At 51.0% G+C, this 22,582-nt stretch overlaps 2 protein-coding genes across 3 annotated transcripts in view; both read right to left on the reverse strand.

Moving 5' to 3' along the window:
- The window catches only part of RPL32 (ribosomal protein L32), a 122,531-nt gene that overhangs the window by 5,507 nt on the left and 94,442 nt on the right, over positions 1-22,582 (reverse strand). The window lies entirely within an intron of this gene.
- On the reverse strand, positions 838-22,413 carry EFCAB12 (EF-hand calcium binding domain 12). Of its 2 annotated transcripts, XM_067755535.1 has the most exons (9): positions 21,886-22,120; positions 16,804-17,252; positions 14,012-14,197; positions 12,073-12,229; positions 9,888-10,084; positions 7,325-7,523; positions 3,854-4,013; positions 2,040-2,096; positions 838-1,360 (listed from the first exon to the last, which is right to left on the reverse strand). In XM_067755535.1, the coding sequence occupies exons 1-9, from the start codon at positions 21,932-21,934 to the stop codon at positions 1,030-1,032; spliced, it is 1,785 nt and encodes a 594-aa protein (XP_067611636.1). In that variant the 5' UTR covers positions 21,935-22,120; the 3' UTR covers positions 838-1,029. The 2 variants fall into 2 exon arrangements, with proteins under 2 accessions (XP_067611636.1, XP_067611637.1); XM_067755536.1 differs by lacking the exons at positions 838-1,360; positions 2,040-2,096; positions 3,854-4,013 and adding an exon at positions 4,052-4,967 and having other exon boundaries at positions 21,886-22,413.

The following is a 22,582-nucleotide window of genomic DNA, read 5'->3' on the forward strand; positions in this document are numbered from 1 at the left end:
CTCAACCACTGCGCCACCAGGGAAGCCCTAGCTTTTGTTTTGAAGGTTATTGTGAAAATCAAATTTCAAGAGAGGAAAAAAAAAAAAAAAAACGGAGCCCGGACACGATAGGGATGTCATGTCATCCATCAGTGATCTGTGGTAGAGTAGTTTCAGGGCCAGATGGAGACAGAAGCTGAAGTGGATGGTGTTGTTGACTTCGTAATGGGTGAGAAGGGAAGGGAGCAAGTGTTGACAACTCCTTCGTGAGATTTTGACTGTGAAGGGGAGTTTGAGGAGAGCCAGAGACATGAAATGTGAAATGTGAAGGGAATGTCTTGTCCAAGATCACACAGCTGGCACGCCGTAGGGTTGAGACTGCACCACACCTCACGAGACTGCGCCACGCCTCACGAATCCTGCTTGCCCTGTGGGCTGTGGAAGTCAACTGGGATGCTGAGCACAGAGGCACTGTGCTAACAGCAGCCCACAGGGTGTGTGTTGTGAAGGAAAATGTCTTGATGTGGGGGTCAGGTGGGCGAATCAGGGGAAGGGCTCACGAACCAGTGTGCTTGCACTTGTGAAAGGCCCAAGAGTTTTGGAAGTAGTGAACCAAATGGCTCATTCTTTGGGGGATGAGGGACACTTATTTCAAGAGAAGGGCACAGGGGTACCCACATTGCCTGCTGCTTCCTGGTGGGCCCTGAGATCCAGGATGAGAGGCTGGAGGTGCCATGCAGGCATCCCCGTCAAAACCCCAGGCAATGTGTGTTTTTTTCCCAGGCTCAGGACCCCAGCTTGCCAACATCCCTCTGGCCACAGCTCCTGAGCAGGAAATCACATCAGCTGTATCACAGGTGACATGAGAAAAACTCCAACGTGGTTTATTTCAAAAGGACAGAGGTCAGGAGAGGGAAATGCTCAAAACCCACATCTTTCCCTGGACACATCCACTCTCTGACACACTGCACACTTTGAGTTTGGAGAGAGCTGGCCCGGGCCTTCCCACTGAAACGACTTCTGTTTGGTTCTTTGATACCGTCCCTGTGTCTACGGCTCTGGGCTGCTAGCTATACTGGCCCCCGGCCCAGGATGGCTAGGTTTGGTGACACTTGGGCCAGTCCAGTTGATGTGGTAGATCTTGGGGGCATCGTAATAGGCATAGGTCATGTAGTTCATGTCTTTAATGGGCCACCAGTGGTCGGGATGGTAGGTGGCTGAGTAGGCCTGGGACCGGTGTTGGACACAACTGAAGAGCGCCAGGCTCCGGTCCACGGTCACAGTGGGCAGGTAGAGCTTCAGCTTGTCCAGGAGGTGACCCGGCCAGAAGAAATTGGGATGGGTTAGCTGCGGACCACTGGGCCTCTTCGCCTTCAGCTTCCTGGAGAAGGAGAAGACACTGGGACGGTTGTCATGGAGACAGGTGGCGGCTGGGGCTGCTTCCCAGCGGAGCCCACCCGCTGTGAGCAGAGTGGAGGTGCAGCACCGTGCTAAGCACTCTAGTACTCAGCCCTCCCGACAGTGCTGTGCGGTGGGCTCTATTGTCCCATCTGCCTCACCAGCGAGGACCCGGAGGCCTAAGGAGGCTGAGTTATTTCTCCAAGACCACACAAGCCAGCAAGTGGCAGGGCACAGGCTTGAGGGCCAGTCTGCTGCCTCTAAACCCAAACTCTTAAGTGCACACTGTCTGCTCTGCAGAGGCATTTTAATGTGCTGTTCGAAATGCAGCCTCTGGAGCCAGCACAGCTGGGTTCGAATCCCTGCTCCACCACTTAATAGAGATGTGACTTTGAGCAAGATAGTCAAACTTCCTGTACCTCAGTTTCCTCTTTTGCAAAATGGGAATGCTAAGAGTAACTTCATAGGGTTGTTGAGAGGATTTACGTGAGCTAAAATCTGGAGAGCAGTGTCTGCCTAGCACTCCTAAGTGTCATTTTATGCCCCTCAGCTCCTGGGCACTGAGTCCCAGGTGCAGTGCTGCCGTGTACCCTGCAACATGCGAGTTCTGGGCACCTTCCTCCTACCCGCCCCCCTCCCAGAGTTAGATGATCACTACGGACCTGGTGAATTCCTCAAACTTCTTAAAGCTGACTTTCTTGACTTTCTTCAGCATGTTCCTAGTGGAGAAGAGAGAGAGAGGTACCTTTTCAGGAGACAGGAAATCCAGGTCAGTGGGGCTTTGGGGAGTAGGTCAGTGTGACAGGGGGTCCACTTCTGAGTCCAGACCAGAGCTCTGAAAGGAGAACTTCTTCTACCTGGGTGGGGCCCTGACTCTGTCCCCCATGCTCCAGTGGAACACACAGTGCGCTGGGGTGTCTAGACCTCTGGGCCCCTATTGGTCAGGCAGACAGGATGACAGCCCTGGGCTCAAGGCCTGGCTGGCTGGGTGACTTGGGGCAAGTCACTCCCCTTGTGGAGCCTCGGGTTTCTCATTTCCCAGCACAGAGACCTCCCAGATGGTTATGAGACATGCTCGGTAATCTGAGTCCTTTTGGGGCCCCTGACTCCCACTTGCCTTCCAGAGCTGAATCCAGCCTTGAGGACAAGGGTGGTGAAAGCTAACGCCCCAAACCTCAGGCCTGGCAGACATCACTAATCACCGCAGCACACTTTCCCAGCAGACATCACTAATCACCGCAGCACACTTTCCCAGCAGACATCACTAATCACCGCAGCACACTTTCCCAGCAAGCCTGCGTCTGGCTCCAGCATCTTTCACAATGCATTCAAAGAAGCCAATGAAACCAGTCCACCCCTGCCCCGGGGGACATCTATCCTTTATAACTGTGGCCCACCTAAGCAGGACAAAAGTCACTTTCTCAGGTTCCCTAGGTTCATGGCTCAGGAACTGGTGGCAGCCACTCAGGGGCTGGAAGGCAGTCACTAGGGGATCAGAAAGGACTCTCTAGGCCACCACCTGCCCTGCTCATGCTCAGCTCTTCCCAACCAGGGCTGTGGACAGCCCCACCTGCAGACCTAGCCCACTCCTGCACTGGAGAACGCCATGACGGGGCAGGCTAAAACAACAACAACAATCAGTGCTCGAGTGCTAACTGCTAAGAAGCTTACTTGCATTTCTCATTGGTCCTCACTGTGTGTGGTATAGCTGTTGTGCCCATTTTACAGATGAACATACTGAGGCTCGGTGAGTAAGGTAGCTTGTCCATTTAACCGCTGGCCTGTTGGATTTCCACTCGGCTCTGCTACATCCCACCCCCGCTGTTCTGGCCAGACTACCCTAGCAGGCAGCTGGCAGTGACCTACGGTGTGGTTCCGTCTTGGGCCCCTCCCCCCCTCATGGTATCTGGTCAGCTGCCCCCTCCTCCCGCACTCTGCAGGGATGCTGCCGTTCTCCAGTCTGCAGTCACCACTGATGCTCGTTCATAGCCTGCCCTCGGGTCAACCTCCTGACAAAGGAGGACATTTTCTTAGAGAGGACTTGGGATCTGAGGGTCAGGGGGAGGCCCCAGTGCAGAGTTCTGTTCTCCTCCTGGGGGGCTGCAAGCCCACCTTTTGCCAGAGAAGGCAGGACAGAGAAGGGGCTGCCATCACTGTCCTTTGCAGGGGCCCTGACACCCAGCCCATAATTTGTGAAGGGTCCTCCCCCATTTCTCTAAGAAGTCCCTCTTTTTAACCTTTTCCAGAGAGCTTGGGGTCACATAGGATGTGGTCAGGAGGGTGGCTGTGTGGGAACGAGGCAAGGCGGCTGCAGAGACACGTGCCTGGGGACACGTGGCCAGTCCATGGTGATCAGTTGGGTTGGACATGCCAGGTTAGGACACAGACACTGGCACAACGTGACCCCCAGGCCCCCAGCAAAGGGGCAGCAGTGGGACAGGAGCACAGGCAGGGGAGGAGGGGGCCGACACTCAGCTTGTCAGGCTTCTGAGCCACAGGTTTGGAAACGCCCTGGGATCGGAGCAGGGCCTGGTTCGGACTGAAGATCTTCAGGTCCGAGTAGTAGCCTCCCGGTTGCCGGATTGGACGCACCTGGTCCTTCTGGAAAATGATCTTGTCCCCCGGGTACAGCAGGGCTGTGAGCAGCAAGAGAAATACGGCCTGTCAGCTCAAGACCCCTCCCCATACCGAGCCTTTGGGGCAGAGCGGGGGGTTTGTCTATTTGTTTTAACAAATTCACATTTTTGCTTGAAAAGATTTTTCTTATATACATTAAAAAAATTTTTATTGTTAAATCACTGTAGATTCACAGCACGTTGCAAACAGTAGCGCAGAGCGTCCCCCAGGCCCTCTCCCAGCCTCCCCTACGGTGGTGTGTGCATCACCGCAGCACGCTGTCGGGAGGCGCGGCTGGCGCGGTACCGCTCACAGGACCACAGGTGAGGGTGCCTGTTCACAGCTAGGGCAGCAGTGGCCCCGAGGCCTGGGGGTAGTTAGGACGGAGCGCTGCCCTACACCCCACTCTGCAGGGGCGTCCTGGTCAGAAGTCCAGGAGGAGGACGGGAGGGCTCACCCAAGACTTCACTAGATTAACTTAGACCCAGTCGCTGGCAGTTTTCTCCTCGTAAAGAACGTAAGAAGCACTGGGCTGGGGCTCCGCCCTCCTGCAGCTGCTGAGCAGGGCTTGTCCTAAGATGGTGACACACAAACATCTCATGTTCTGGACACAGTGATGGAGGGTTATTCTCCAGGTTATTAATGCTGGTTATTGGGGCGGGGAGGGCAGGGATTGCGGAGCTGAGAAGGGAAGGGAGGGAAGGAGGAGACGTGCCATGTCAACATTTTTTAAAGGTTTAAATGATTTTTGAAAACTACATTAAAAAAAAAATATATATATATATATATATAGGGGCTTCCTTGGTGTCTCAGTGGTTGAGAGTCTGCCTGCCGATGCAGGGGACACAGGTTCGTGCCCCAGTCTGGGAAGATCCCACGTGCCGTGCAGCAGCTGGGCTCATGAGCCATGGCCGCTGAGACTGCGCGTCCAGAGCCTGTGCTCCGCAACGGGAGAGGCCACAACAGTGAGAGGCCTGCGTACGGCAAAAAAAAAAAAAAAAAAAAAAAAAATATATATATACACACACACACACACACACACACACACACACACACACACGACTTTAAAAATGATTTACATAAATAATTTTGTGTAAATAGTAAAGAAAGACTGTCCTTGTGAAAGGACAGTCACTAAAATATTATTGCTGGTCAACTCACGCTGGGGGGATTTTTATTTTTATGTTTTCAAAAAATATAAGTGAGCATGGATTATCTATAAAATCAGGGGGAGAAAAATAATAAAGCTATATTCAGTGGGGACAGGAAATGCCTCGATGTTCTGGAGTTCCGGCCCATAAGCTTGAGACCTTGAACACAAGCTCTAGCCTTGAACACAGACTTGGAAATCCCTGTGTTTGTGCTTCTTGGGCCACAGCAGATCATGCCTCTGTCATAAGGACAGCCAACAGATAGTGGCCAGGGCAGTGGTCAGAGATGGACCAGTGTCTCTTCCATCTAGACCAACCAGAAGCAAAAGGAAGCCCACCCACAGATGCTCCCATGTGCCCATGGGTGGTGGGATCCTGCAGACAGGTGAAGCTCACCTGTGTGCGGACCCAGAAGCCAGCAAAAGCCAGTGGTGGAGAGAATCAGTAGAGGCTCAAGCCTCTGGTGGGGACAGACCAAGGGGCACGTCCGGGGAAAAGACCTAGCCCACAGGAGCCTTCGGGTACCTGGCAAGCATGCTGGTATTTTAGAAGACACAGCTGCAGCTCCACCGCTAGCCAAGACCAGGGAATGTAAATGATCCAGGTAGACAAGGCTCCCCAGGGGAGGAGGAAGGAACGATGATGTGGTGAAAAGTTGGTGTCCAGAGCAGTGGGGTCTCCTACTGTCTCTGCCCTCCCCACCCAGGCGGGCAGCAAGTGGCCGCCCAAGCAAGGGGTGGGCAGCGTGTGCAGCAGACAATGACCGTTTAGGCTGGTTGGCCTGTGTTCCTGAAGGCCCTTGGCCACTTCCTCTTGTATAGACCTGTTATGGGCTGACTTGTGTCCTCCCAAATTCATATACTGAAGCCCTAACTCCCAGAATCTCAGAATTTGTATTTGGAAATAGGGCCTTTCAAGAGGTGATTAAGCTAAAATGAGGCCATTAGGATGGGTCTGAATCCAATCTGACTGGTATCCTTAGAAGAGGAAATCTGGACACACAGAGAGACAGCAGGGGTTCATGTGTACACGGAAAACACCATGTGAAGAGACAGCCAGAGGGTGGCCATCGGCAGGCTAAGGAGAGAGACCTCAGAGGAAACCAACCCTGTTGGCACCTTGATCTTGGACTTCTAGCCTCCAGAACTGTGAGAAAATACATTTCTGCTGTTTAAGCCCCCGGTCTGTGGTATTCTGTTATGGCAGTTCTAGCAAACTAATATAAGACCCAGGGCCCTGTACATTTAGCACGTGTTTCCCTCCATCTGGGGGAAAAGATGGAAACAATCAATTGTGACTGTTAACTCTTGTTCTCAGGTAAGTCACACTACTCTCTGGGGGCCCCCTTTTTTGAGAAAGCCACATGCCCAGTATGGCCACAGCTCCTTCCTGCAGAGTTCCTATGGGAAAACCTCTGCCCTCAAGTGCAGCTCACTCCGTGTTTTTAAAGCACAGACAGTGACCTGCCCGTTAAATAAATAAACTCATAAATGTGGGATGCCGGCATTGCTACATGGTCAGCAGGGGCTTATGGGGACACTCCCCTGTCCCATGTCTCAGAAGCACACACCCAGAGATGTGGAGGGTTCAGCTCTGCTTGCGTGTGCGAAAACACAATCCTTCCCCCACGCAGAGGGCAGAACCAGTAGGAAATCTCAGGGTGGAGGCCTTGGTCTGAGCAGAGAGCAAAGGGCCTCAGCAGAACCTGTCTCCCGGTGCCTTCTTCCCTCCGTGTGGTAGAAGCACCAGGAAACAGGCCTGGCCTAGACAAGTGGTTTGGAGCACCCAGTGCATCACAGCAGTTACCACTTCCAGCCAGACTCCCTCTCTGAAATCGGGATCCTTTCTTTGTGCCCAACCTCTGGCTCCCTCACCTGGAACTCCTGGCCTGGCGCTTCCTGCTCTAGACTGGGGAACCCAGACCTCCAGGCCTGTGAAGCCTGCAGCCCTGCAGGGCTGTAAAATCCCATCTAAGAGCGAACCAGGCGGGGCTGTTCCTCCCTCCACCACCAACATCTCCCACCCCCACCGCCCGGCCCCGCAATGTCCCCACCACAGGCCGCAGCGGCGTGCTTTGATGTGTGTCAGCTGGAGAAGGACAGACCTCAGGTGGACGCCATCCTCGCCCTGGCTGTGGGCCCCCTTGGCACCTTCCGGAGGACCAGCCCCGAGGCCCTTACCTCTCATGAGGACGTCCTCGGTCAGCGGGAGGCTGTAGGATTTGCAGAGCTTCCAGCACTGCAGGTAGACCAGAAAGGTGCTGGTGCGCGACCTGTTGATCAGCGCCTCCATCTCCCCGTGGATGGTGGACGGGAGGCAGTGCTCATCAAAGTGCTTGTTCCCGCTGTGCTCCGTGTACTGGATGGAGGGGATGGTGAGCTGTGGAGAGAGCAGAGGCTGGCACTCACCCCTCCTCACCTCCTGGCCCAAGGCAGATGTAGAGCCTCATATACCTCCCCCCCCAGGCCCCCGTGAGGGGCAACAGCAAAGAATGCAGGTTCTGAAGTCTGGCTTGGGAGGAAAAATCACACGTGGTCCAGGTGATCCCCGGAAGAGCATCTGAATGGTCAGCGTGTGCGGTTCTGTGTGCACAGCCCCTTACACGGAAGCGCACACACAACTGTATCATACATACACTAGGCCCTAGAGGTGTCCTGTTGAAACATTACATTCGACTGTCTGGCTGTGTGGGAATTTAAATTAGGTGCAGCCACATGTGACTTTGAAGTGGAAGCCACGTGTTAAGGATGACAGAGCAAGGTATTGAAGGTATAGAAGAAGCCTGGGGAGCGTACAGCCACTTTTGGCCTTATTTCTTTGTAAGGAAAGAAAAAGTCTATCTTTTTAAAGCTTCTAAAATCAGAATCAGCTGTTAATGGAGGTCATTGCTTACCTTAGTATGTATTATGAAGAAATGATTAAATAGCTATTGTGAGTATGAGAATGCATTTTTTTTTTGGCCGTGCCATGAGGCATGTGGGATCTTAGTTCCCCAACCAGGGATCGAACCCGTGCCCCCTGCATTGGGAGCGTGGAGTCTTAACCACTGGGCCGCCAGGGAAGTCCAAGAATGAATTTTTTATTTATTTAATTTTTTTAAGGTTTTTTTTTTTCTTATTTTTTTGGCTGCATCAGGTCTTAGTTGCGGCACGTGGAATCTTCACTGGGGCATGCGGGATCTTTCGTTGCAGTGCGCGGGCTTCTCTCTAGTTGCGGCATGTGGGTTTTCTCTATCTAGTTGTGGCACATGGGCTCCAGGGCACGTGGGCTGTGTAGTTTGCGGCACGCAGGCTGTCTAGCTGAGGCGCGTGAGCTCAGTAGTTGTGGCGTGCGGGCTTAGTTGCCCCGTGGCATGTGGGATCTTAGTTCCCTGACCAGGGATCAAACCCACATCCCCTGCATTGGAAGGTGGATTCACTACTGGACCACCAGGGAAGTCCCCCGAGAATGCATTTTAAAATAGAAATCTCTTGTTCTAATTAAACCAAAGTAGTTTCTGACGTCTACTTGAATCACTGCTCTGATGTAGTCAACTATTAACAAAATTTTCCTTGTTTTTGTTCAAAAATAAATAAATACAATAAAATCAGAATCAGCAGAGTATAGCTTATAGGTCAAATCTGGCCTATCACTTGCTTTTATAAATAAAGTTTTATTGGCACACAGCCATACTCATCTGTTTAGCTGTTGTCTATGGCTGCTTCCATGCTACAATGGCAGAGCCGAGTTGTTGTGACAGAGACCACATGGTCTGCAAAGCCTAAAATGTTTATTATCTGGGCCTTTACAGGGAAAGTTTGCTGATCCTTGCTCTAACATTCTGGGTTTTCTCATCATGCAACTTAATCAGATCTTAGTCAATATAACACTTACCAATACCTGACATTTTATTTTATATATGTATATATATACATACATATTTATACTATAAAAAGTATATAGTAGAGGGACTTCCCTGGTGGCTCAGTGGTTAAGAATCCACCTGCCAATTCAGGGGATGTGGGTTCGAGCCCTGGTCCGGAAAGATCCCACATGCCGCGTGCACCACAACTACTGAAGCCCGTGCACCTAGAGCCCGTGCTCCGCAACAAGAGAAGCCACCGCAATGAGAAGCCCACACACCGCAACGAAGAGTAGCCCCCGCTCGCCGCAACTAGAGAAAACCCACGCGCAGCAAGGAAGACCCCAAGCAACCAAAAAGAAACAAAAAAAGTATATAGTAGAAAATATTTATTGATAGATAGTATTATATTAGTACTGTCTGCCTCCCTGACTAGACTCTCAGCTTCCTGGGGCCTGGGGCTGTTTTGTTCTAGGCAGCACCTAGAACGGTGCCTGACACATCACAGGCTCTCGATAAATATTTATTGGATGAATTAACTCAGGTAATCAGTTATTCCCTTCCTTCACTCGTCACATTGTTTCTGGAGTGTCTACTCAGCGCCAGGCCCCAGGCCAGGTTCCTGGATTCCAGCTGTGATGAAGATGCAGCCCTGGGCTCAGGATGTGAAGTCATAATTAAAGAGTTGGACGAAGGGGATACTTTCAGAAGCATCATCTCGTTTTATCTTCACAGAAACCTTGTGAGGTAAGTGCCATTCTTACATACAGAAGAGGCAACAGGGAGGTAAGGAAGCCCCCTACTAAGAGCTCCCCCGGCCAGAAGGTGATGCAGGGGCAGTGGATTTGAACCCAGGCCTGCCCAGTCTCCAAGCCCCATCCCTCCCCTGTTGGCGGGGGCACCTTGCTCTGCCGCTTCTTCTCGCGGTACCGCTTGCCCACATCGTCCATCTCCTCCAGGGTCATAGGCTGGGCCTCCATGTCGGTGTTGACCACGGGCACGGTCAGCAGGTCCATCTTGAGAGGCTCTGGGGCTAAATTCTCCTGCTGCTTCTTGGATGGACTCTGTGGGGAATCACTGTCCTTGGCAGATCTATAGTCTAGGAGCAGAGGGAAGAGACAGAGGAAGGAGGAACTGAGAGGGTGCCCAGCCCTGGAATCCATCAAGCAGTTAACCAGTGTCACCAAGCAGGTGCCCACGTGTCCGGTCAGTGCCATCTGAGGTGCACCTTGAAGGTGTCCCTTCTTCCGTTTCCAGTGTGGCCACCTCCTCCGTCACCTGCACCATGGCCACAAGCCCTCCTGTTGCCATTCTCATCCTCTAGCATCCTGTTTCCAGGCCTCCACTGTCCCAGGAAGAAATGAAATCCTGGCCCTGCCACCTTTTAGTTTTGAGACTGTGGACAGGTGTTCAGCCTCTCCAAGCTTCAGCTTCCTCCTTGCAAAGCATGAATAGTAGCCCTGACCTCCCGGGACTGGAAGGAGAAAATGACCTAATGCTGTGGGTAAATGAGGGTAAAGCTCTGCAGCCCACAGGGGGTGCCCCAAAGCCACCGCCTTCTCCCTTGTAAGCCAGGCGTCCAGACTCTTGATGCTACTGCCCCTTTAAGCAAAGCAAGCGATACCCAAGTCCGCTTACCTTACCCACTGCTGCTCTCCAGGGAAAAGGAACTCAGTGAGGACACTGAGATAGCACTGGCCAAGCAGATACCTGCTCTTGGCTCTTAGGGAATAATAGGTCCCAAATACCTTTGCTGCAAACGTGTACCAGCACGTTTGTGTCTGGGGCACTCTGATCATTCAGCAAATAACTTGCAGCCAACTACGCGGATAATGATAAGCTTTAGTAATGCATAATGACAAGGCAAAAAGAGCATGGGTGGGAAAGCCCACCCAACTCCAGGAGACCTCAAGGATGCACCAGACACAAAGGGTACAGGATCTCATTACAGTGGGGGCACTCAGGTTCCCTGGGGTTCTGAGAGGGACGGAGACTGTGCCTGGGGTGACAGTGTCTCGGCCTGGAGGCTTGTTGAGACCAGAGGTCAGAAATCTCGCTCCCCTGTGGGACTGAGGAGGGGATGCGCTACGGGAGGCGTCTCTAAAACTACCCGTGAGGACGCTGAGCACCCAGCTCCGTGTAACCTTGAACTCCAGAGACCCCGCCCAAATCTTCACCTCCGTAAGGAAACCCCTCTGCTGCCCTCCCGGGCTTTTACATGACCTCAGGGAGGGCGAGGAGGTCCCCCCACGTCCACCCTCACAAACGTGTCTGAAATTAAATTCCTGCCAACCTGAGGGTGGGGACAAAGCAAGATCTGTTTCATTTAGAAGAAGAGAGAGGTGTTTATATTTGAGGAGGACTCTGGAATGGTGGGTAGTAGTCAAGGGAGGGCTTTAATTTTATCTATAGTTCAAAAAAAATTTTTTTACAATAGTGGCACTAACAATAAACAAACAAACAAACAAAAAACATGATGTACCCTGTGTTGTAAATTCATAGGCAGAGCTACGGCTGGTTCATTTCTAACTTGCCTCTGTGCTTCCTCTGGATAGATGTGGCTTCACAATCACACAGCTTGGCAAATGGAACTTGAGCTGTGCACAACCTATACAACTGTTCACAGCAGCCCTGCTAATATCCCTGATAGTAGAATACCAAAGTAGGTTTTCCAGTAAACTCTAAACATGTACTAATTCTAGTTTCTGAATTCTAGTTAACTTTTTATCAATAATATGTAGATTAATAGTGGGAAGGCCTTGGACCCACATACAAGTGGAAAGGCTTGCCGTTTGGGTCAGTCTCAGCCTATCAGGTGGGCTTTGATGGGCTAAAACCACCCTTTGAGAATCCTCCTTTAAGGATAGGGTTGGGCCTCATTCATCTTTGAATGGACCCGGGAGCTGGGCACTCAAGAGAATATCTACCCTGCGGTTGATCTCTGGGCCTGGAAATACCAGAGGGAGGCTTGGCCCACCTATAGTAAGCCAGAGGTGGAGAACACACTCAAGTGAGCCAAGGCTGCCTCCATCACACTGGCTCCCAGGATGCGGAAGTGGAGACACGGGGGTGGAGGTGGATATGTACACTCTGTTGCAGTTGCCAGGGTGCTTTTCTGCTGAGCCGAAGACCACTGCTCACAGGTGCTGGCCAGGTTATCCACGGTGATGCTGTTGTGCTTTCCCAGAGAGCTGAGATACATCACGATGTCCTCCACCTCCTGGCTTTTCAGAGGGACTCCAACCTGAGGAGAGAAGAGAAGCCCCAAGGCGGGCGGGCAGACTCCAAACGTCCTGCCAGGACAGCCAGCCTGGCCTCACCTCCCCGTCTAGTTTCATACTCAGCCACCCCCAGCTCACACCCAAGGTCTCTGCCCAGGAGCTCAGAGCCCTTCCCGGGGCCCTGAACACACCCTACACGTTCTCACCCTCTGCCTTTACTCAGACATTTCCCACTTCCTGCCTGAAAAACTCCTATCCCTCCTTCAAAACCCAGTCCAGACATATCGTCATCTTTGCAGAGTCTGTTACTTCTTCCTCTGGCCTCCCTCCCCACCCCATTCCAATCTCAATGACAGCCTTCCTGTGCTGGGCTGGAAGAAGGATTTCACGTCTGTCATCCCTGTCCATGAGGGACACATAAGCCTCCCTGAACTGAAGTAGAAAAGAATCGGAAATCTGATACACATTACTCCTTTAAGGATGGTGAGCAACTTCAGAGAAGTAAAATGCTTGCCAGCAATATCGAATATTCAAGAAGAAAAGTTTTAAAGGAAATACAACTTCATCAGCTTCTTTAGACTGTAGATATCATTCACTGAGCTTTACTTAAAGAAGATCAGAACTTACCTGGTGCTAAAGGACTTAATGTTTTATCTTTTTGGTTACATTGATTAACAACTCTTCATTTTTTGTTGTTTTAAATGCTTTGAAATGTTGTTTCGATAATTACATGTCATAAAATGATAGTGGGAAAACTGGTGATAATTTAAGACCATGAAAGATGTAGCATTCCCCTTCCTAAAGTTTTTTTAAAAGGTATCTTGTATTCAAAATATATAAAAGCTTAATTCACCCAGACCAGGAGTCGGCAAACTTTTTCTGGAAAGGGCCAGATAGTAAATATTTTTAGGCTCTGGGAGCCACGTGATCTCTGTCACCACTACTCAACTCTGCCCTCCTAGCATGAAAGCAGCCATGTCGATATGTAGAATAATGGGTGTAGCTGTGTTCCAATAAAACTTTATTTACAGGAAAAAAACCTTTATTTACAAAAACAAGAGACTGGCTGGATTTGACTCCTGGGCCATGGTTAGCAAACCTCTGCTAGACCGATGGAAGGGATGACGGGAATGTTCTATGTCTGAGGGATCCAGTGGAGGAACCACTCACCACATGTGACTATTGAGCACTCCAACTGTAGCTGCTGTGACTGAGGAACTGGATTTTTATTTATTTACAACTAATTTGAATTTTTGAAGAACCTGTGAAAGTGTGGTCCGTGGACCTGTACCACAGGCATCGCTGGGAGCTTGTTAGAATGCAGCATCTTGGGGGGACTTCCCTGGCGGTCCAGTGGTGAGGACTCCACGCTTCCACTGCGTTTTAACAAGAAGCTGCATTTTAACAAGATGGAAGCTGAGAGAGAGGCTGCATTTTAACAAGACCCCGGGTGAGTCATATGCCAATGACGGTTCCAGAAGTTCTAGAAGGTTCTAGAGGCAGGACTGAAGGCCCAGCTCTCTCTGTGCTCAGTTCTGGGGTGATTCCCCAAGCAGCTGGCGGCTTATGGGGCTGACTCCGCAGACTTCCCACTCAGCTAGGGCCTTTCAAGGTCAGGTCAGTGCAGGGTGGCTTTAGGGGTCTGATGGGGCCTCAGGTTAAGCCACATATACCAGTGCGGCTTTATAAGTAATACGGCTGATGGTCGGAGCAGGATCTGGGGAGGGGGCAGCGGGGGGAGGGTGGTGCATGGGCGCCCTCCATCCCCCAGTCAGGCCAGGCTTGGGGGCGGGGGAGGCGCTTACCGCCTTCAGAGCCGTGATGAACTCCTCCCTGGAGATCCTCTGGTTCTTGCCCTGCTCCACCTTGTGAAATATCTCCTGGATCTTGATCTTGTGGCTGCACAGGTAAGAGTACAAGGCCGACAGGGCAGAGGGTTTGGGCAGTGGTAGCGGGGGCACCTGCCGGTGGAGGGGTCGCGGGCTTTTCTTCTGAAAAAGGCAAGAGAGTGGGGTAGAGGGGAGAGTTTGGGGGAGACAGGCCGATGGAGCTAGATCCCCAGAGTAAGAAGTGGGAGAGAGAGAGTCTGAGCCACCCTGAACAGACAGCAAGGGGGAGGGCAAGGAGCGCTGGATTCCGGCAGGTGCGTCCTGCCACGGGACGCCTGGGGGATCTGGCTTCTCTGGGCCTCCAACTTCCCATGAGAAACAAGAGGCTTGGACAATATGAGAAGTAAAACTTTCTTCTTATCCACATCTCTCCTGTCAGACCAGTCAGTATTCTAATTGCACTGGGCTCTCAGTGCACATTCATGCCCCAGCCCGGAGCTTCCTACTGCCGCTGCCCTCACCTCCCAGCCTCTGCCCCTTCTGGGCCTCCTGCCTGGAACACCTCTCCTTCTTTCTCTTCCTGTCCAAATCCTACTCCTCCATTTCCAGGTGAACGGGAATGCAGTTAGCCCTCCGGGTCCACGGGCTCCACATCCACGGATTTAACCAACCACAGATAGAAAATATTCCCCCCCAAAATTCCAGAAGGTTCCAAAAAGCAAAACTTGAATTTGTCATGGCTGTTGGCTGTCAACTATTTACATAAAATTTACATTGTATTTATATGGCATTTACGTGATACTAAGTATTCTAAGTAATCTATGATTTATCCTCCTTATACGGAGGATGCTTGGGGATTATATACAAATACTCTGCCCTTTTATATACGGGACTTGGGCATCTTCAGATGTTGGTATCTGTGGGGTCCCCCCGGACAGATGCCGAGGGAGACTGTACTTAGGAATAATGTTCCTTTACTTTGGTGCAGCACTTGACAGATTACAAAGGGCCTTGCTGTTCCCTAGCTTATAGCCCCTCAGGGTATTAGAGTCTATTCATGGCCTGTGGCCAACTGTAGAGTCCTTAATCTGCTCTGTCCACCTCTGCCGCTAGCATGGGAACATCTTGAGAGCATGGCCATGTCTTAGTTAGCTACATACCCCACCTCCTATCCTTGTACTCAACAAAGCCCCCAGCCCTCTGCAGGTAGGCAGTGATGGTTTGCTGAATGAAGAAAACAATGCTGTGAATTCGGTATGAGGTATTAGTTTCCCTTTTTTTTACAAATGAAGAAACAGGCTGAGAGGTGAAGTGACCTCCCCGGGCTCACACAGCAGGTAAGCGGTGGAGCTGGGTTTCTAACCCAAGACCTGTGCTTATACCTAGATGCTGTGCTGCTGGCAGGAAAGCGTGTGCTGGACCCATGAAAGTTGGCTTTTGACTGTGATTACACCAAGGACTGACTCTGAAGTTTGGGGGCCAACCCAGATGACATCAGTAAGTCTGCAATAATAATAAAAATGGCAAACATTTATTGAGTGCTCACGATACGCTCAGCACTGTCTCAGGCACCATATATAAATGAGTCCATTTAGATGTCACAGTGGCCCTAGGAAGCAGGCACAATGGTTATCCCCACTGAACAGCTGAGGAAACTAAGGCCCAGATCATGCAGCTAGGAAGGAGCAGAGCTGGGTTTAAACCCAAGTTACCTAACCTCTTATGCCAGCTTTACCTGAACTGGGAGAAATTTCAAGTGTCTGTATTGTAAGGAGATGTCCCATACAGTGTCTGTGTTGCAAAGAGTTGGAAGATGAGGGCTTTGGTTACTGACTGCCATTTACCATCCCTATGGGTTTGGACAATGTATGGCCTCACTGAGCTTCTATTTTCATATTTATAAAAGGGACTTATATGTATAATGTATATAAATACATATACAAATTTATAAAAAATTTTCTTCCAACCTCCCAGCTGTGATCCTCACAGTAGCCCTGTGAACACCTGCTGGCACATATAGTCCCTCAACAAATGAATGAACCAATGAATGAACAGTGAGTATTCAAAATGCCCCACAGATGAATGCCAGGGATGATTCCTCCCAGGGTGGTTTTAAGATATAGTCGCAAATTCTTCAACCCTCCCCCCTTCTAAGGTGGAGCTCAACCCCCTTCCCCTCGAATGTGGGCAGTATTTAGTGACTTGCTCCTGACAAACAGACCGTGGTAGAAGTGATGGTGTGAAACTTCTGAAACTGAGACCTCCTGAGATGAGGTTATAAAAGGCATTGCAGCCTCCTCCTTGCTCTCTTGGACGTTTGCTCTGGGGGAAGCCGGCTGCCATGTGGTTAGGACACTCGAGCAGCCCTGGGAGAGGCCCATGTGGCCAGGAACTGAGGCCTCCTGCCAGCAGCCAGCTTGGAAGCGGGTCATCCTGCCCAGTCAAGCCTTCAGGTGTCTGTGGCCCAGGCCAGCATCTTGAGATGAGAGCTTGAGCCAGTGCCATCCAGCTAAGCTCCTCCCAGCTTCCTCATTCTCAGAAGCAGTGACATAATGAACATCTGTTGCTCTAAGTCACCTTGGGGGTATTTGTTATGCAGCAATAGATAACAAATACACCTTTTTAGGACTTCTGTTTGCTCCCCTGGGACTGGGAGGGGGATGGTGGGGGGGGGTAAAAGATCCCCATCCTGCTTAATTCAAGGGAGTGAAATGACAGCATGCCCCTAACACCCGAAGTGTCTGCATCTGGCAAATGGGGCTGCTCACCTCGGTGTCTCTGGGAGTGGCCAGCTGGCCCATCAGCCGGGCCTCGTGCTCCTTCTGGCTCTCGTGTAGGACCTTGGCCTCCGAAGGCGTGAGTCTGGACTTGTTCCGCAGCCACCTCTCTATGCGGCCAAATGACTCCAGGTCCTGCCGAACCCTCAGCCTCTGGGTCAGCCAGGCCCTTGGGTCCTCTGGCTGTTCTTGGATGTCCCCAACTTCCAGGGCTTTGGAGCTGGGGGTGGGCTCGGGGGGAGCCTGGGGGTGGGGGGTGGGATTGACGGGCATCAGAGCCTCCTTTCGAGGCAAGAAGATGATCCTCCGGCGGCTCTGAGGCAGGTGGAAGTCCTCCTGCTTGAACTGCTTGAAGCAGTGGGCGATGACCGCGTCAGGGTTGAACACGAGCTCCTTGCTGGCACGTCCATCGTCAACCAAGTACTCAGACTGGCGCAACCCTGGAAGAGGGTTAGAAGGTGAGTTCCTTTCAGGAAGAGGACCAAAGGAGTCAGGAAGGAGAAATGCTTCAGCACCAGGCTGGGCATCAGGGCACCTGGGTTCCAGGCCTGGCGTTATTGTTGCCTCGCTATGATGATGAAAATAATTACATCTAACGTGACTGGGCAATCCCAACGGCAGGCACTATGCTAAGAGATTTATATGCGTTCTCATGAAACTTCTTAGATTCTAATCTTACTCCACCCCACTCCCCCCGCCCCCAGTACCCCTTGGCAATCAGAATGATCTTTCAAAAATGCCATTCTGATCTGGTCTGATCAACTGAGGCAGCCTAGTGCCGTAAAGCACAGAGGCTTTGCAGCCAGAACGCTCCGGTCTGAGTTCCGGCCCTGCCGCTTACTGGGGGCATGATCACTTATCCTTTCAGGGTCTCAATTTTTTCATCTGTAAAATGGGGATAATGATGATACCTACCTTATTGAGTGGTGGAGATGTTTAGAATCAGTCCAGTTTGTTCATAATAAGTGCACTGTTACTATTATTTTTTTATATACTTACCCTCCCATTTTGAAATACTTCCATGACTTTTCATAGTCCTCAAAATAAAGTCCCATAACCCTCCTCCGCCAACCTTTCCTGCCTCATCACTTGCCTGTCTTTCCTTACCCTGTCCTGATGTCTTGGCGTTCTCTCTGTTCCCTGAATGATCCAAGCCCCATCCTGCCTAAGGGTTCCGCACACGCTGCTCCCCCTGCCAGGAATGCTCCCTCCCCCATCCATCGCCTCCTCGCTCCTCCTCATTCTCCACGTGTCAGACCAAATGTTCACTCTCCAGCTTCAGGCTGCGTTGTATCCTCCTGTTATCTCTGTACTTTTCCTTCAGACCACTTATCATAAGTATGTAAATCAAGGGCTGCAAACTGGCAGCCCTCATACTGAACGAGGCTTAGGGTCCTGTTTTGCTTGACATACTTGTTTGCTTAAACTTTTCCAGTTTGCACTGCGTTAGGCTGGGGCATGCGCTCTGCAGCTTGCCATAGGCCTCACCATTCCCTATCGTCTCACACGCAGCTCATTTCATTCAGTAAGGGCTTGGTTCAGGCAGACAGTTGCATTTGAAACCCCTGGTGCAATTATTTGGTTTATGTTTTTCCAATACACCGTGAACCGAGATCTCATCTCTCTTGTTCCCTGCTGGAGTCCCAGCACCTCCACGGTGCCAACATATAGTGGGAGCTCAGTAGATATTTGGTGAGTGAGTGAATGGCAAGTGGACAGACGTAACAGGTTGGCATCATGATTTACACCCATTTTTACAGGTAAGGACACCGACCCCAGAGAGGCCCAAGGTCACACAGCTGATTAGTAGCAGAGCTGGGACATGAACTTTGGTTTGGCCCCAGAGCTCAACTCTTAGCCATTACTTGATATTACCCCAGGCTGTCACCTAATCCTGCTGAGTCTCAATTCTTTTATGCCTAAAATGATATAAACTCTCCTGTAGCAACCTCCCGAAGCTATTATGAAGATCAAATGAATAACACGTGTGGGAATGTTCTGAAATTCAGAAGGGATAAAGCATTATTATTAAAAATATTGTCACCATCATTTTCCTTCTAAAATCCAAACTCTCCTGCTTAAAACCCTTCTATTGCTCCCAGCTGCCTCTAGAATAAAGTTCCATCTCCTTAACTTAGCCTCACCTGTCCCACCCACCCCTGCCAACCCCTCTAATTTCTCCAGCTCCTTCTCTCATTCCTTCTGCCTCACCTTGTATTTGTACCCAAACTAAGCTGACTGTGGTTCCGTAGTTCCCTCCTCCTGCCCCCCCACAAACCGTGCTCTTTCCTGTCTTTGAAACACGCTTCTGTCTCTCCCCTGTTCACTTGATTATTCCCTACTTAGCCTTTGAGGCTCAGCTCAGGCATTACGGTCGCCTGAAGCACCCCAGGCTCTCCCTCGTCCCCCTCTTGGTCCCCATAGCCCCTATGTTTAGCCCCCTCATAGCATTTACCATATTTTTCTGGATGAAGATACTTTTCTTTCCCAACAGCCTGTGAGTTTCCCAATGGCGGGAACTGTGTCTTACTTCCTGTGCGTCCCCAGTACCCAGCCTGGCACAAAGTGAACAGTCAGTACATTTGTTAAGTCCCTTTACAATGCCCACGTATTCCTTTCATAGTCAGAAAATAATTAAAGTATGTATACATCAATGTGGACAGAAGTAAGTACTTCTCAACAACCCATTTATCATTTCTTTGAGGACAAGATGTTTGGTACGACTGAAAATTTAGTCATTCATCAAACCAGCATTTACTGAAAGTTACCCAGTGCTTGGTACTGGCTGGGTGCCCAACAGGCAGTGTGCTGGCACAGAACAAGGTGGGGTAACCAGAGGGGTTACAAGGTGGTTTCAGTCAGGGGAAAGACGCTGACCGAGGGATCTGGGAAGTCATCGTGCAGTAGGGGACGTTGAGTGTGCTTTCAGAATGAGTTTGGTTTCAAGGGATAGAGGGGCCAGCATGGGGATCAATCAGGGTGGGGTTTAGGGACTTCAGGGTTACTAAACTGTTTCACAAATTGGAAGCACATTGTGTGTGAAGGAGGAGGTTAATGGAAGAAAATACAGTTGGAGTGATCTGCAGCACCAGGTTCAGGGGTTTAAACTGTACTCTGCAGACCGTGGGAACGCATTCAAAACATGCTCCTCACTGGTCTCGCCTCTTCCACTTGTGCCCCCCCTAGACACCAAATCCATGATCTGCCTTTAGCCAGAGGCATCCCTTCCCCCTCTGAAACCCTGCAATGGCTTCACTGAAATGGCTTCTCCTGCTCTTAGAGTAAAGGACGCTCTTTCACAATGGCCTGCAAAGCTACCTTGCTGGGACTCGGTTCCTGTTTCCTCCCTAACCTCCCCCTACGCTCCTTCCCTTCCAGAGTGAAGGCTGTAGGCCCACCAAGCTTGCATTCTAGTAGTCTTTGGGGTCCTCTGTCCGTTGATAGAAAAGTGAGGCGGGCTCTTCGAATAAAAGAGGTCACCATGTGGTTGTGGGTAGAGCCTGTGTGAAAATGTTCCCCAGGGATTAATGAGGCAAGCTCTCAGCGGCCAACTAGTCCCATTGCCTGCCCAGGTCAGGGAACTCTTTCTACAACGCCCCTGCGGACTTTGCCTGTTTGTATACCTCCAGTGACAGGGTGTTCTCTACTTAACATTGTGAGTGCCTAATTCTAACTGCTAGAAAAGACTTCTTTATATTGACCCAGAATTTGTTTCCCTGGAATTTCTACGACCCTTGGTCCTAGTCCTCTCCCACTGATGCCCCAGAAAACACATTTGTTCCCTGTTTTCTGGGACAGCCCTTCAGGTGTCTGGAGACAATTCACTACTTCCTTGAAATTCTCTCCTCTTCTCTTGGCTTCTGATACAAATCTCTCCCTAAGTTCCATCCTACCTCTCTGGCCACTTGTTCTTGGCCTCTCTTTTCCTACCCACTCCTAAAATGTAGATAGCCTCCAGGCTTACACTTGGGCACTCTTTTTTTTTCCCCCAAACACTCTCCTCCACTCTCATTTCTGTGGCCCTGCATATGCAGAGGACACCCATACCCATATTTATGACTTGGAATTAGCTCCAACTTTCTACATACAGTTGCTCCTAAAGCATCTCAACTTGTACGGCCTACAAGGATCTCCAACTCAACCAAGACTGAACTCTTTCCAAGTTCCCCATCCAATCAGCCCCCTCTAGCCTGGCACCTTTCCCTCACCTCCCAGTGTCTTTGGCCTGGGAATTTGGGACAGTCCCAGATCACCCCATTCCCAACATTGTGAGTTTGCCAAGTCAGACTCTGCATTTGCTGACGCTCCCAATCCAATCCTGTCATTCTCAGTGGCTTCCCCATCTCCTGGCTCACAAGATCTCTCCTGCTCTGTCCCTTCTGACCCCTCTTGCCTCTCATCTCCAGCAACACTCAAACTACCAGCAGTTTTCTGAGGACCTCATGTCTCTGGGCCTCTGTGCATGCCGTTCCCTTGGTCTGGAATACCTTTCCTCCCCCTTTTGGCTTGGATAACTCCTTGTATCCTTAATTGAAGCTCCAGTGTAAAGAGCTCTCCAGGACCTTGGAATCATTCCTCCCCATCCTCTGCACTTAGCAGACCTCTTACTCCTAGGTGTCACCCCTGGACCCAGTATTCATCCCTTCTTCTGTAAGTATCCATTTATCTGGCTTTCACCTCTGAAGTTGCAGCGCTTGTCAAAGACAGCAGGCTATCACCAAAATTTTGAAGACTGTTGGTCTTCTCCATGCCTCTTCTCCCATACTGAACACACTAATGTCTAGCGAAGAAGTAGGGCCAGCCAGAGGGCCTGGACACCTTTCCCGGGCCCATGGATTGGGCCGCTAGTTCCAAGCCAAAGCAACTCGGCCTGCTCCTCCAGCCCGGGCAAGGAAATCTGAGAAACATGCACGACCTGCCCCCGACTCCCTGGCAACCCCGCACCCAGAGAGAGGACGACACAATGAGATATCCGTCCCTGTCGTAGTCCTCACCCCACTTGCACCCGTCCACCCGGGGGTTGAGGGCTTCCTGGAGCTGGCGTTGATTCCCGGGAGCTTAGGGTGAACTTACGGAGCAGAGACCGGAACACAGCCTCGTACTCTTCAGAAAAATAGTCCATGGTCGCGGGGCCGGAAGCGGGTGCTGAAAAGAGTGTGTGAACGTGCGTGTGTGCGTGGTGTGTGTGTGTGTGTGTGTGTGCTTGCTTGCGCGGGGGTATGGGGTACCAGAAAAACAGTAATACCAAGTTTGCAAGAGACCCGTGACTTGCAGAACTTGGACGCAACTGTTGCCGAGACTACGGACGCCCCGCGCTGATTGGCTGGATGCTGCCACGTGACCGGAGGCCCGCGGGGAGAGGATCCGCCCGAGCGGGAGACCCCGACAGTCTCGCTCCCTTCGAGGGTCCTGGGAGGGGACTTGGAGGAAGCCGCGAGGAAATGGTGCAGAGCATCCGGCTCCGCAAAAGACAGGATTTCTTAGGTTGGCCCAGTGGCCCTTGAATCTGGAGTAATAAATCCCAGGTTTTCCTGTAAGCCGTAGTGTCTTCAGCAGTTCTCTACATGTTTAGGGCTGTGTTCTCACCCAAAGAACAGGCGCTCCCTCCTCCAGAGGGAACCCGAGAGGGTCGTGGCCAAATAGAGGCAGTGTTTTTGGTATGCTTTGTCCCTGAAAGACAGGGTGCTATGGTTTGGAATTATAGAACCTGAGAACTGGAGTATTAATAATATTTGAAATGTCCATTGATGAATGGATAGACAAAAGGTGG

Source organism: Pseudorca crassidens, chromosome 10 (assembly GCF_039906515.1).
Source record: "Pseudorca crassidens isolate mPseCra1 chromosome 10, mPseCra1.hap1, whole genome shotgun sequence".
Classification (NCBI taxonomy): Eukaryota; Metazoa; Chordata; class Mammalia; order Artiodactyla; family Delphinidae; genus Pseudorca; species Pseudorca crassidens.

Coding starts and splice junctions, on each gene's coding strand:
- EFCAB12 (XM_067755535.1), bottom strand. CDS start 21,934: ATGGACTATTTTTCTGAAGAGTACGAGGCTGTGTTCCGGTCTCTGCTC. Junction 14,198..16,803: donor CCACTCCCAGAGACACCGAG/GTGAGCAGCCCC, acceptor TGCCTTTTTCAG/AAGAAAAGCCCGCGACCCCT. Junction 4,014..7,324: donor CGAGGACGTCCTCATGAGAG/GTAAGGGCCTCG, acceptor TGCTGCTCACAG/CCCTGCTGTACCCGGGGGAC.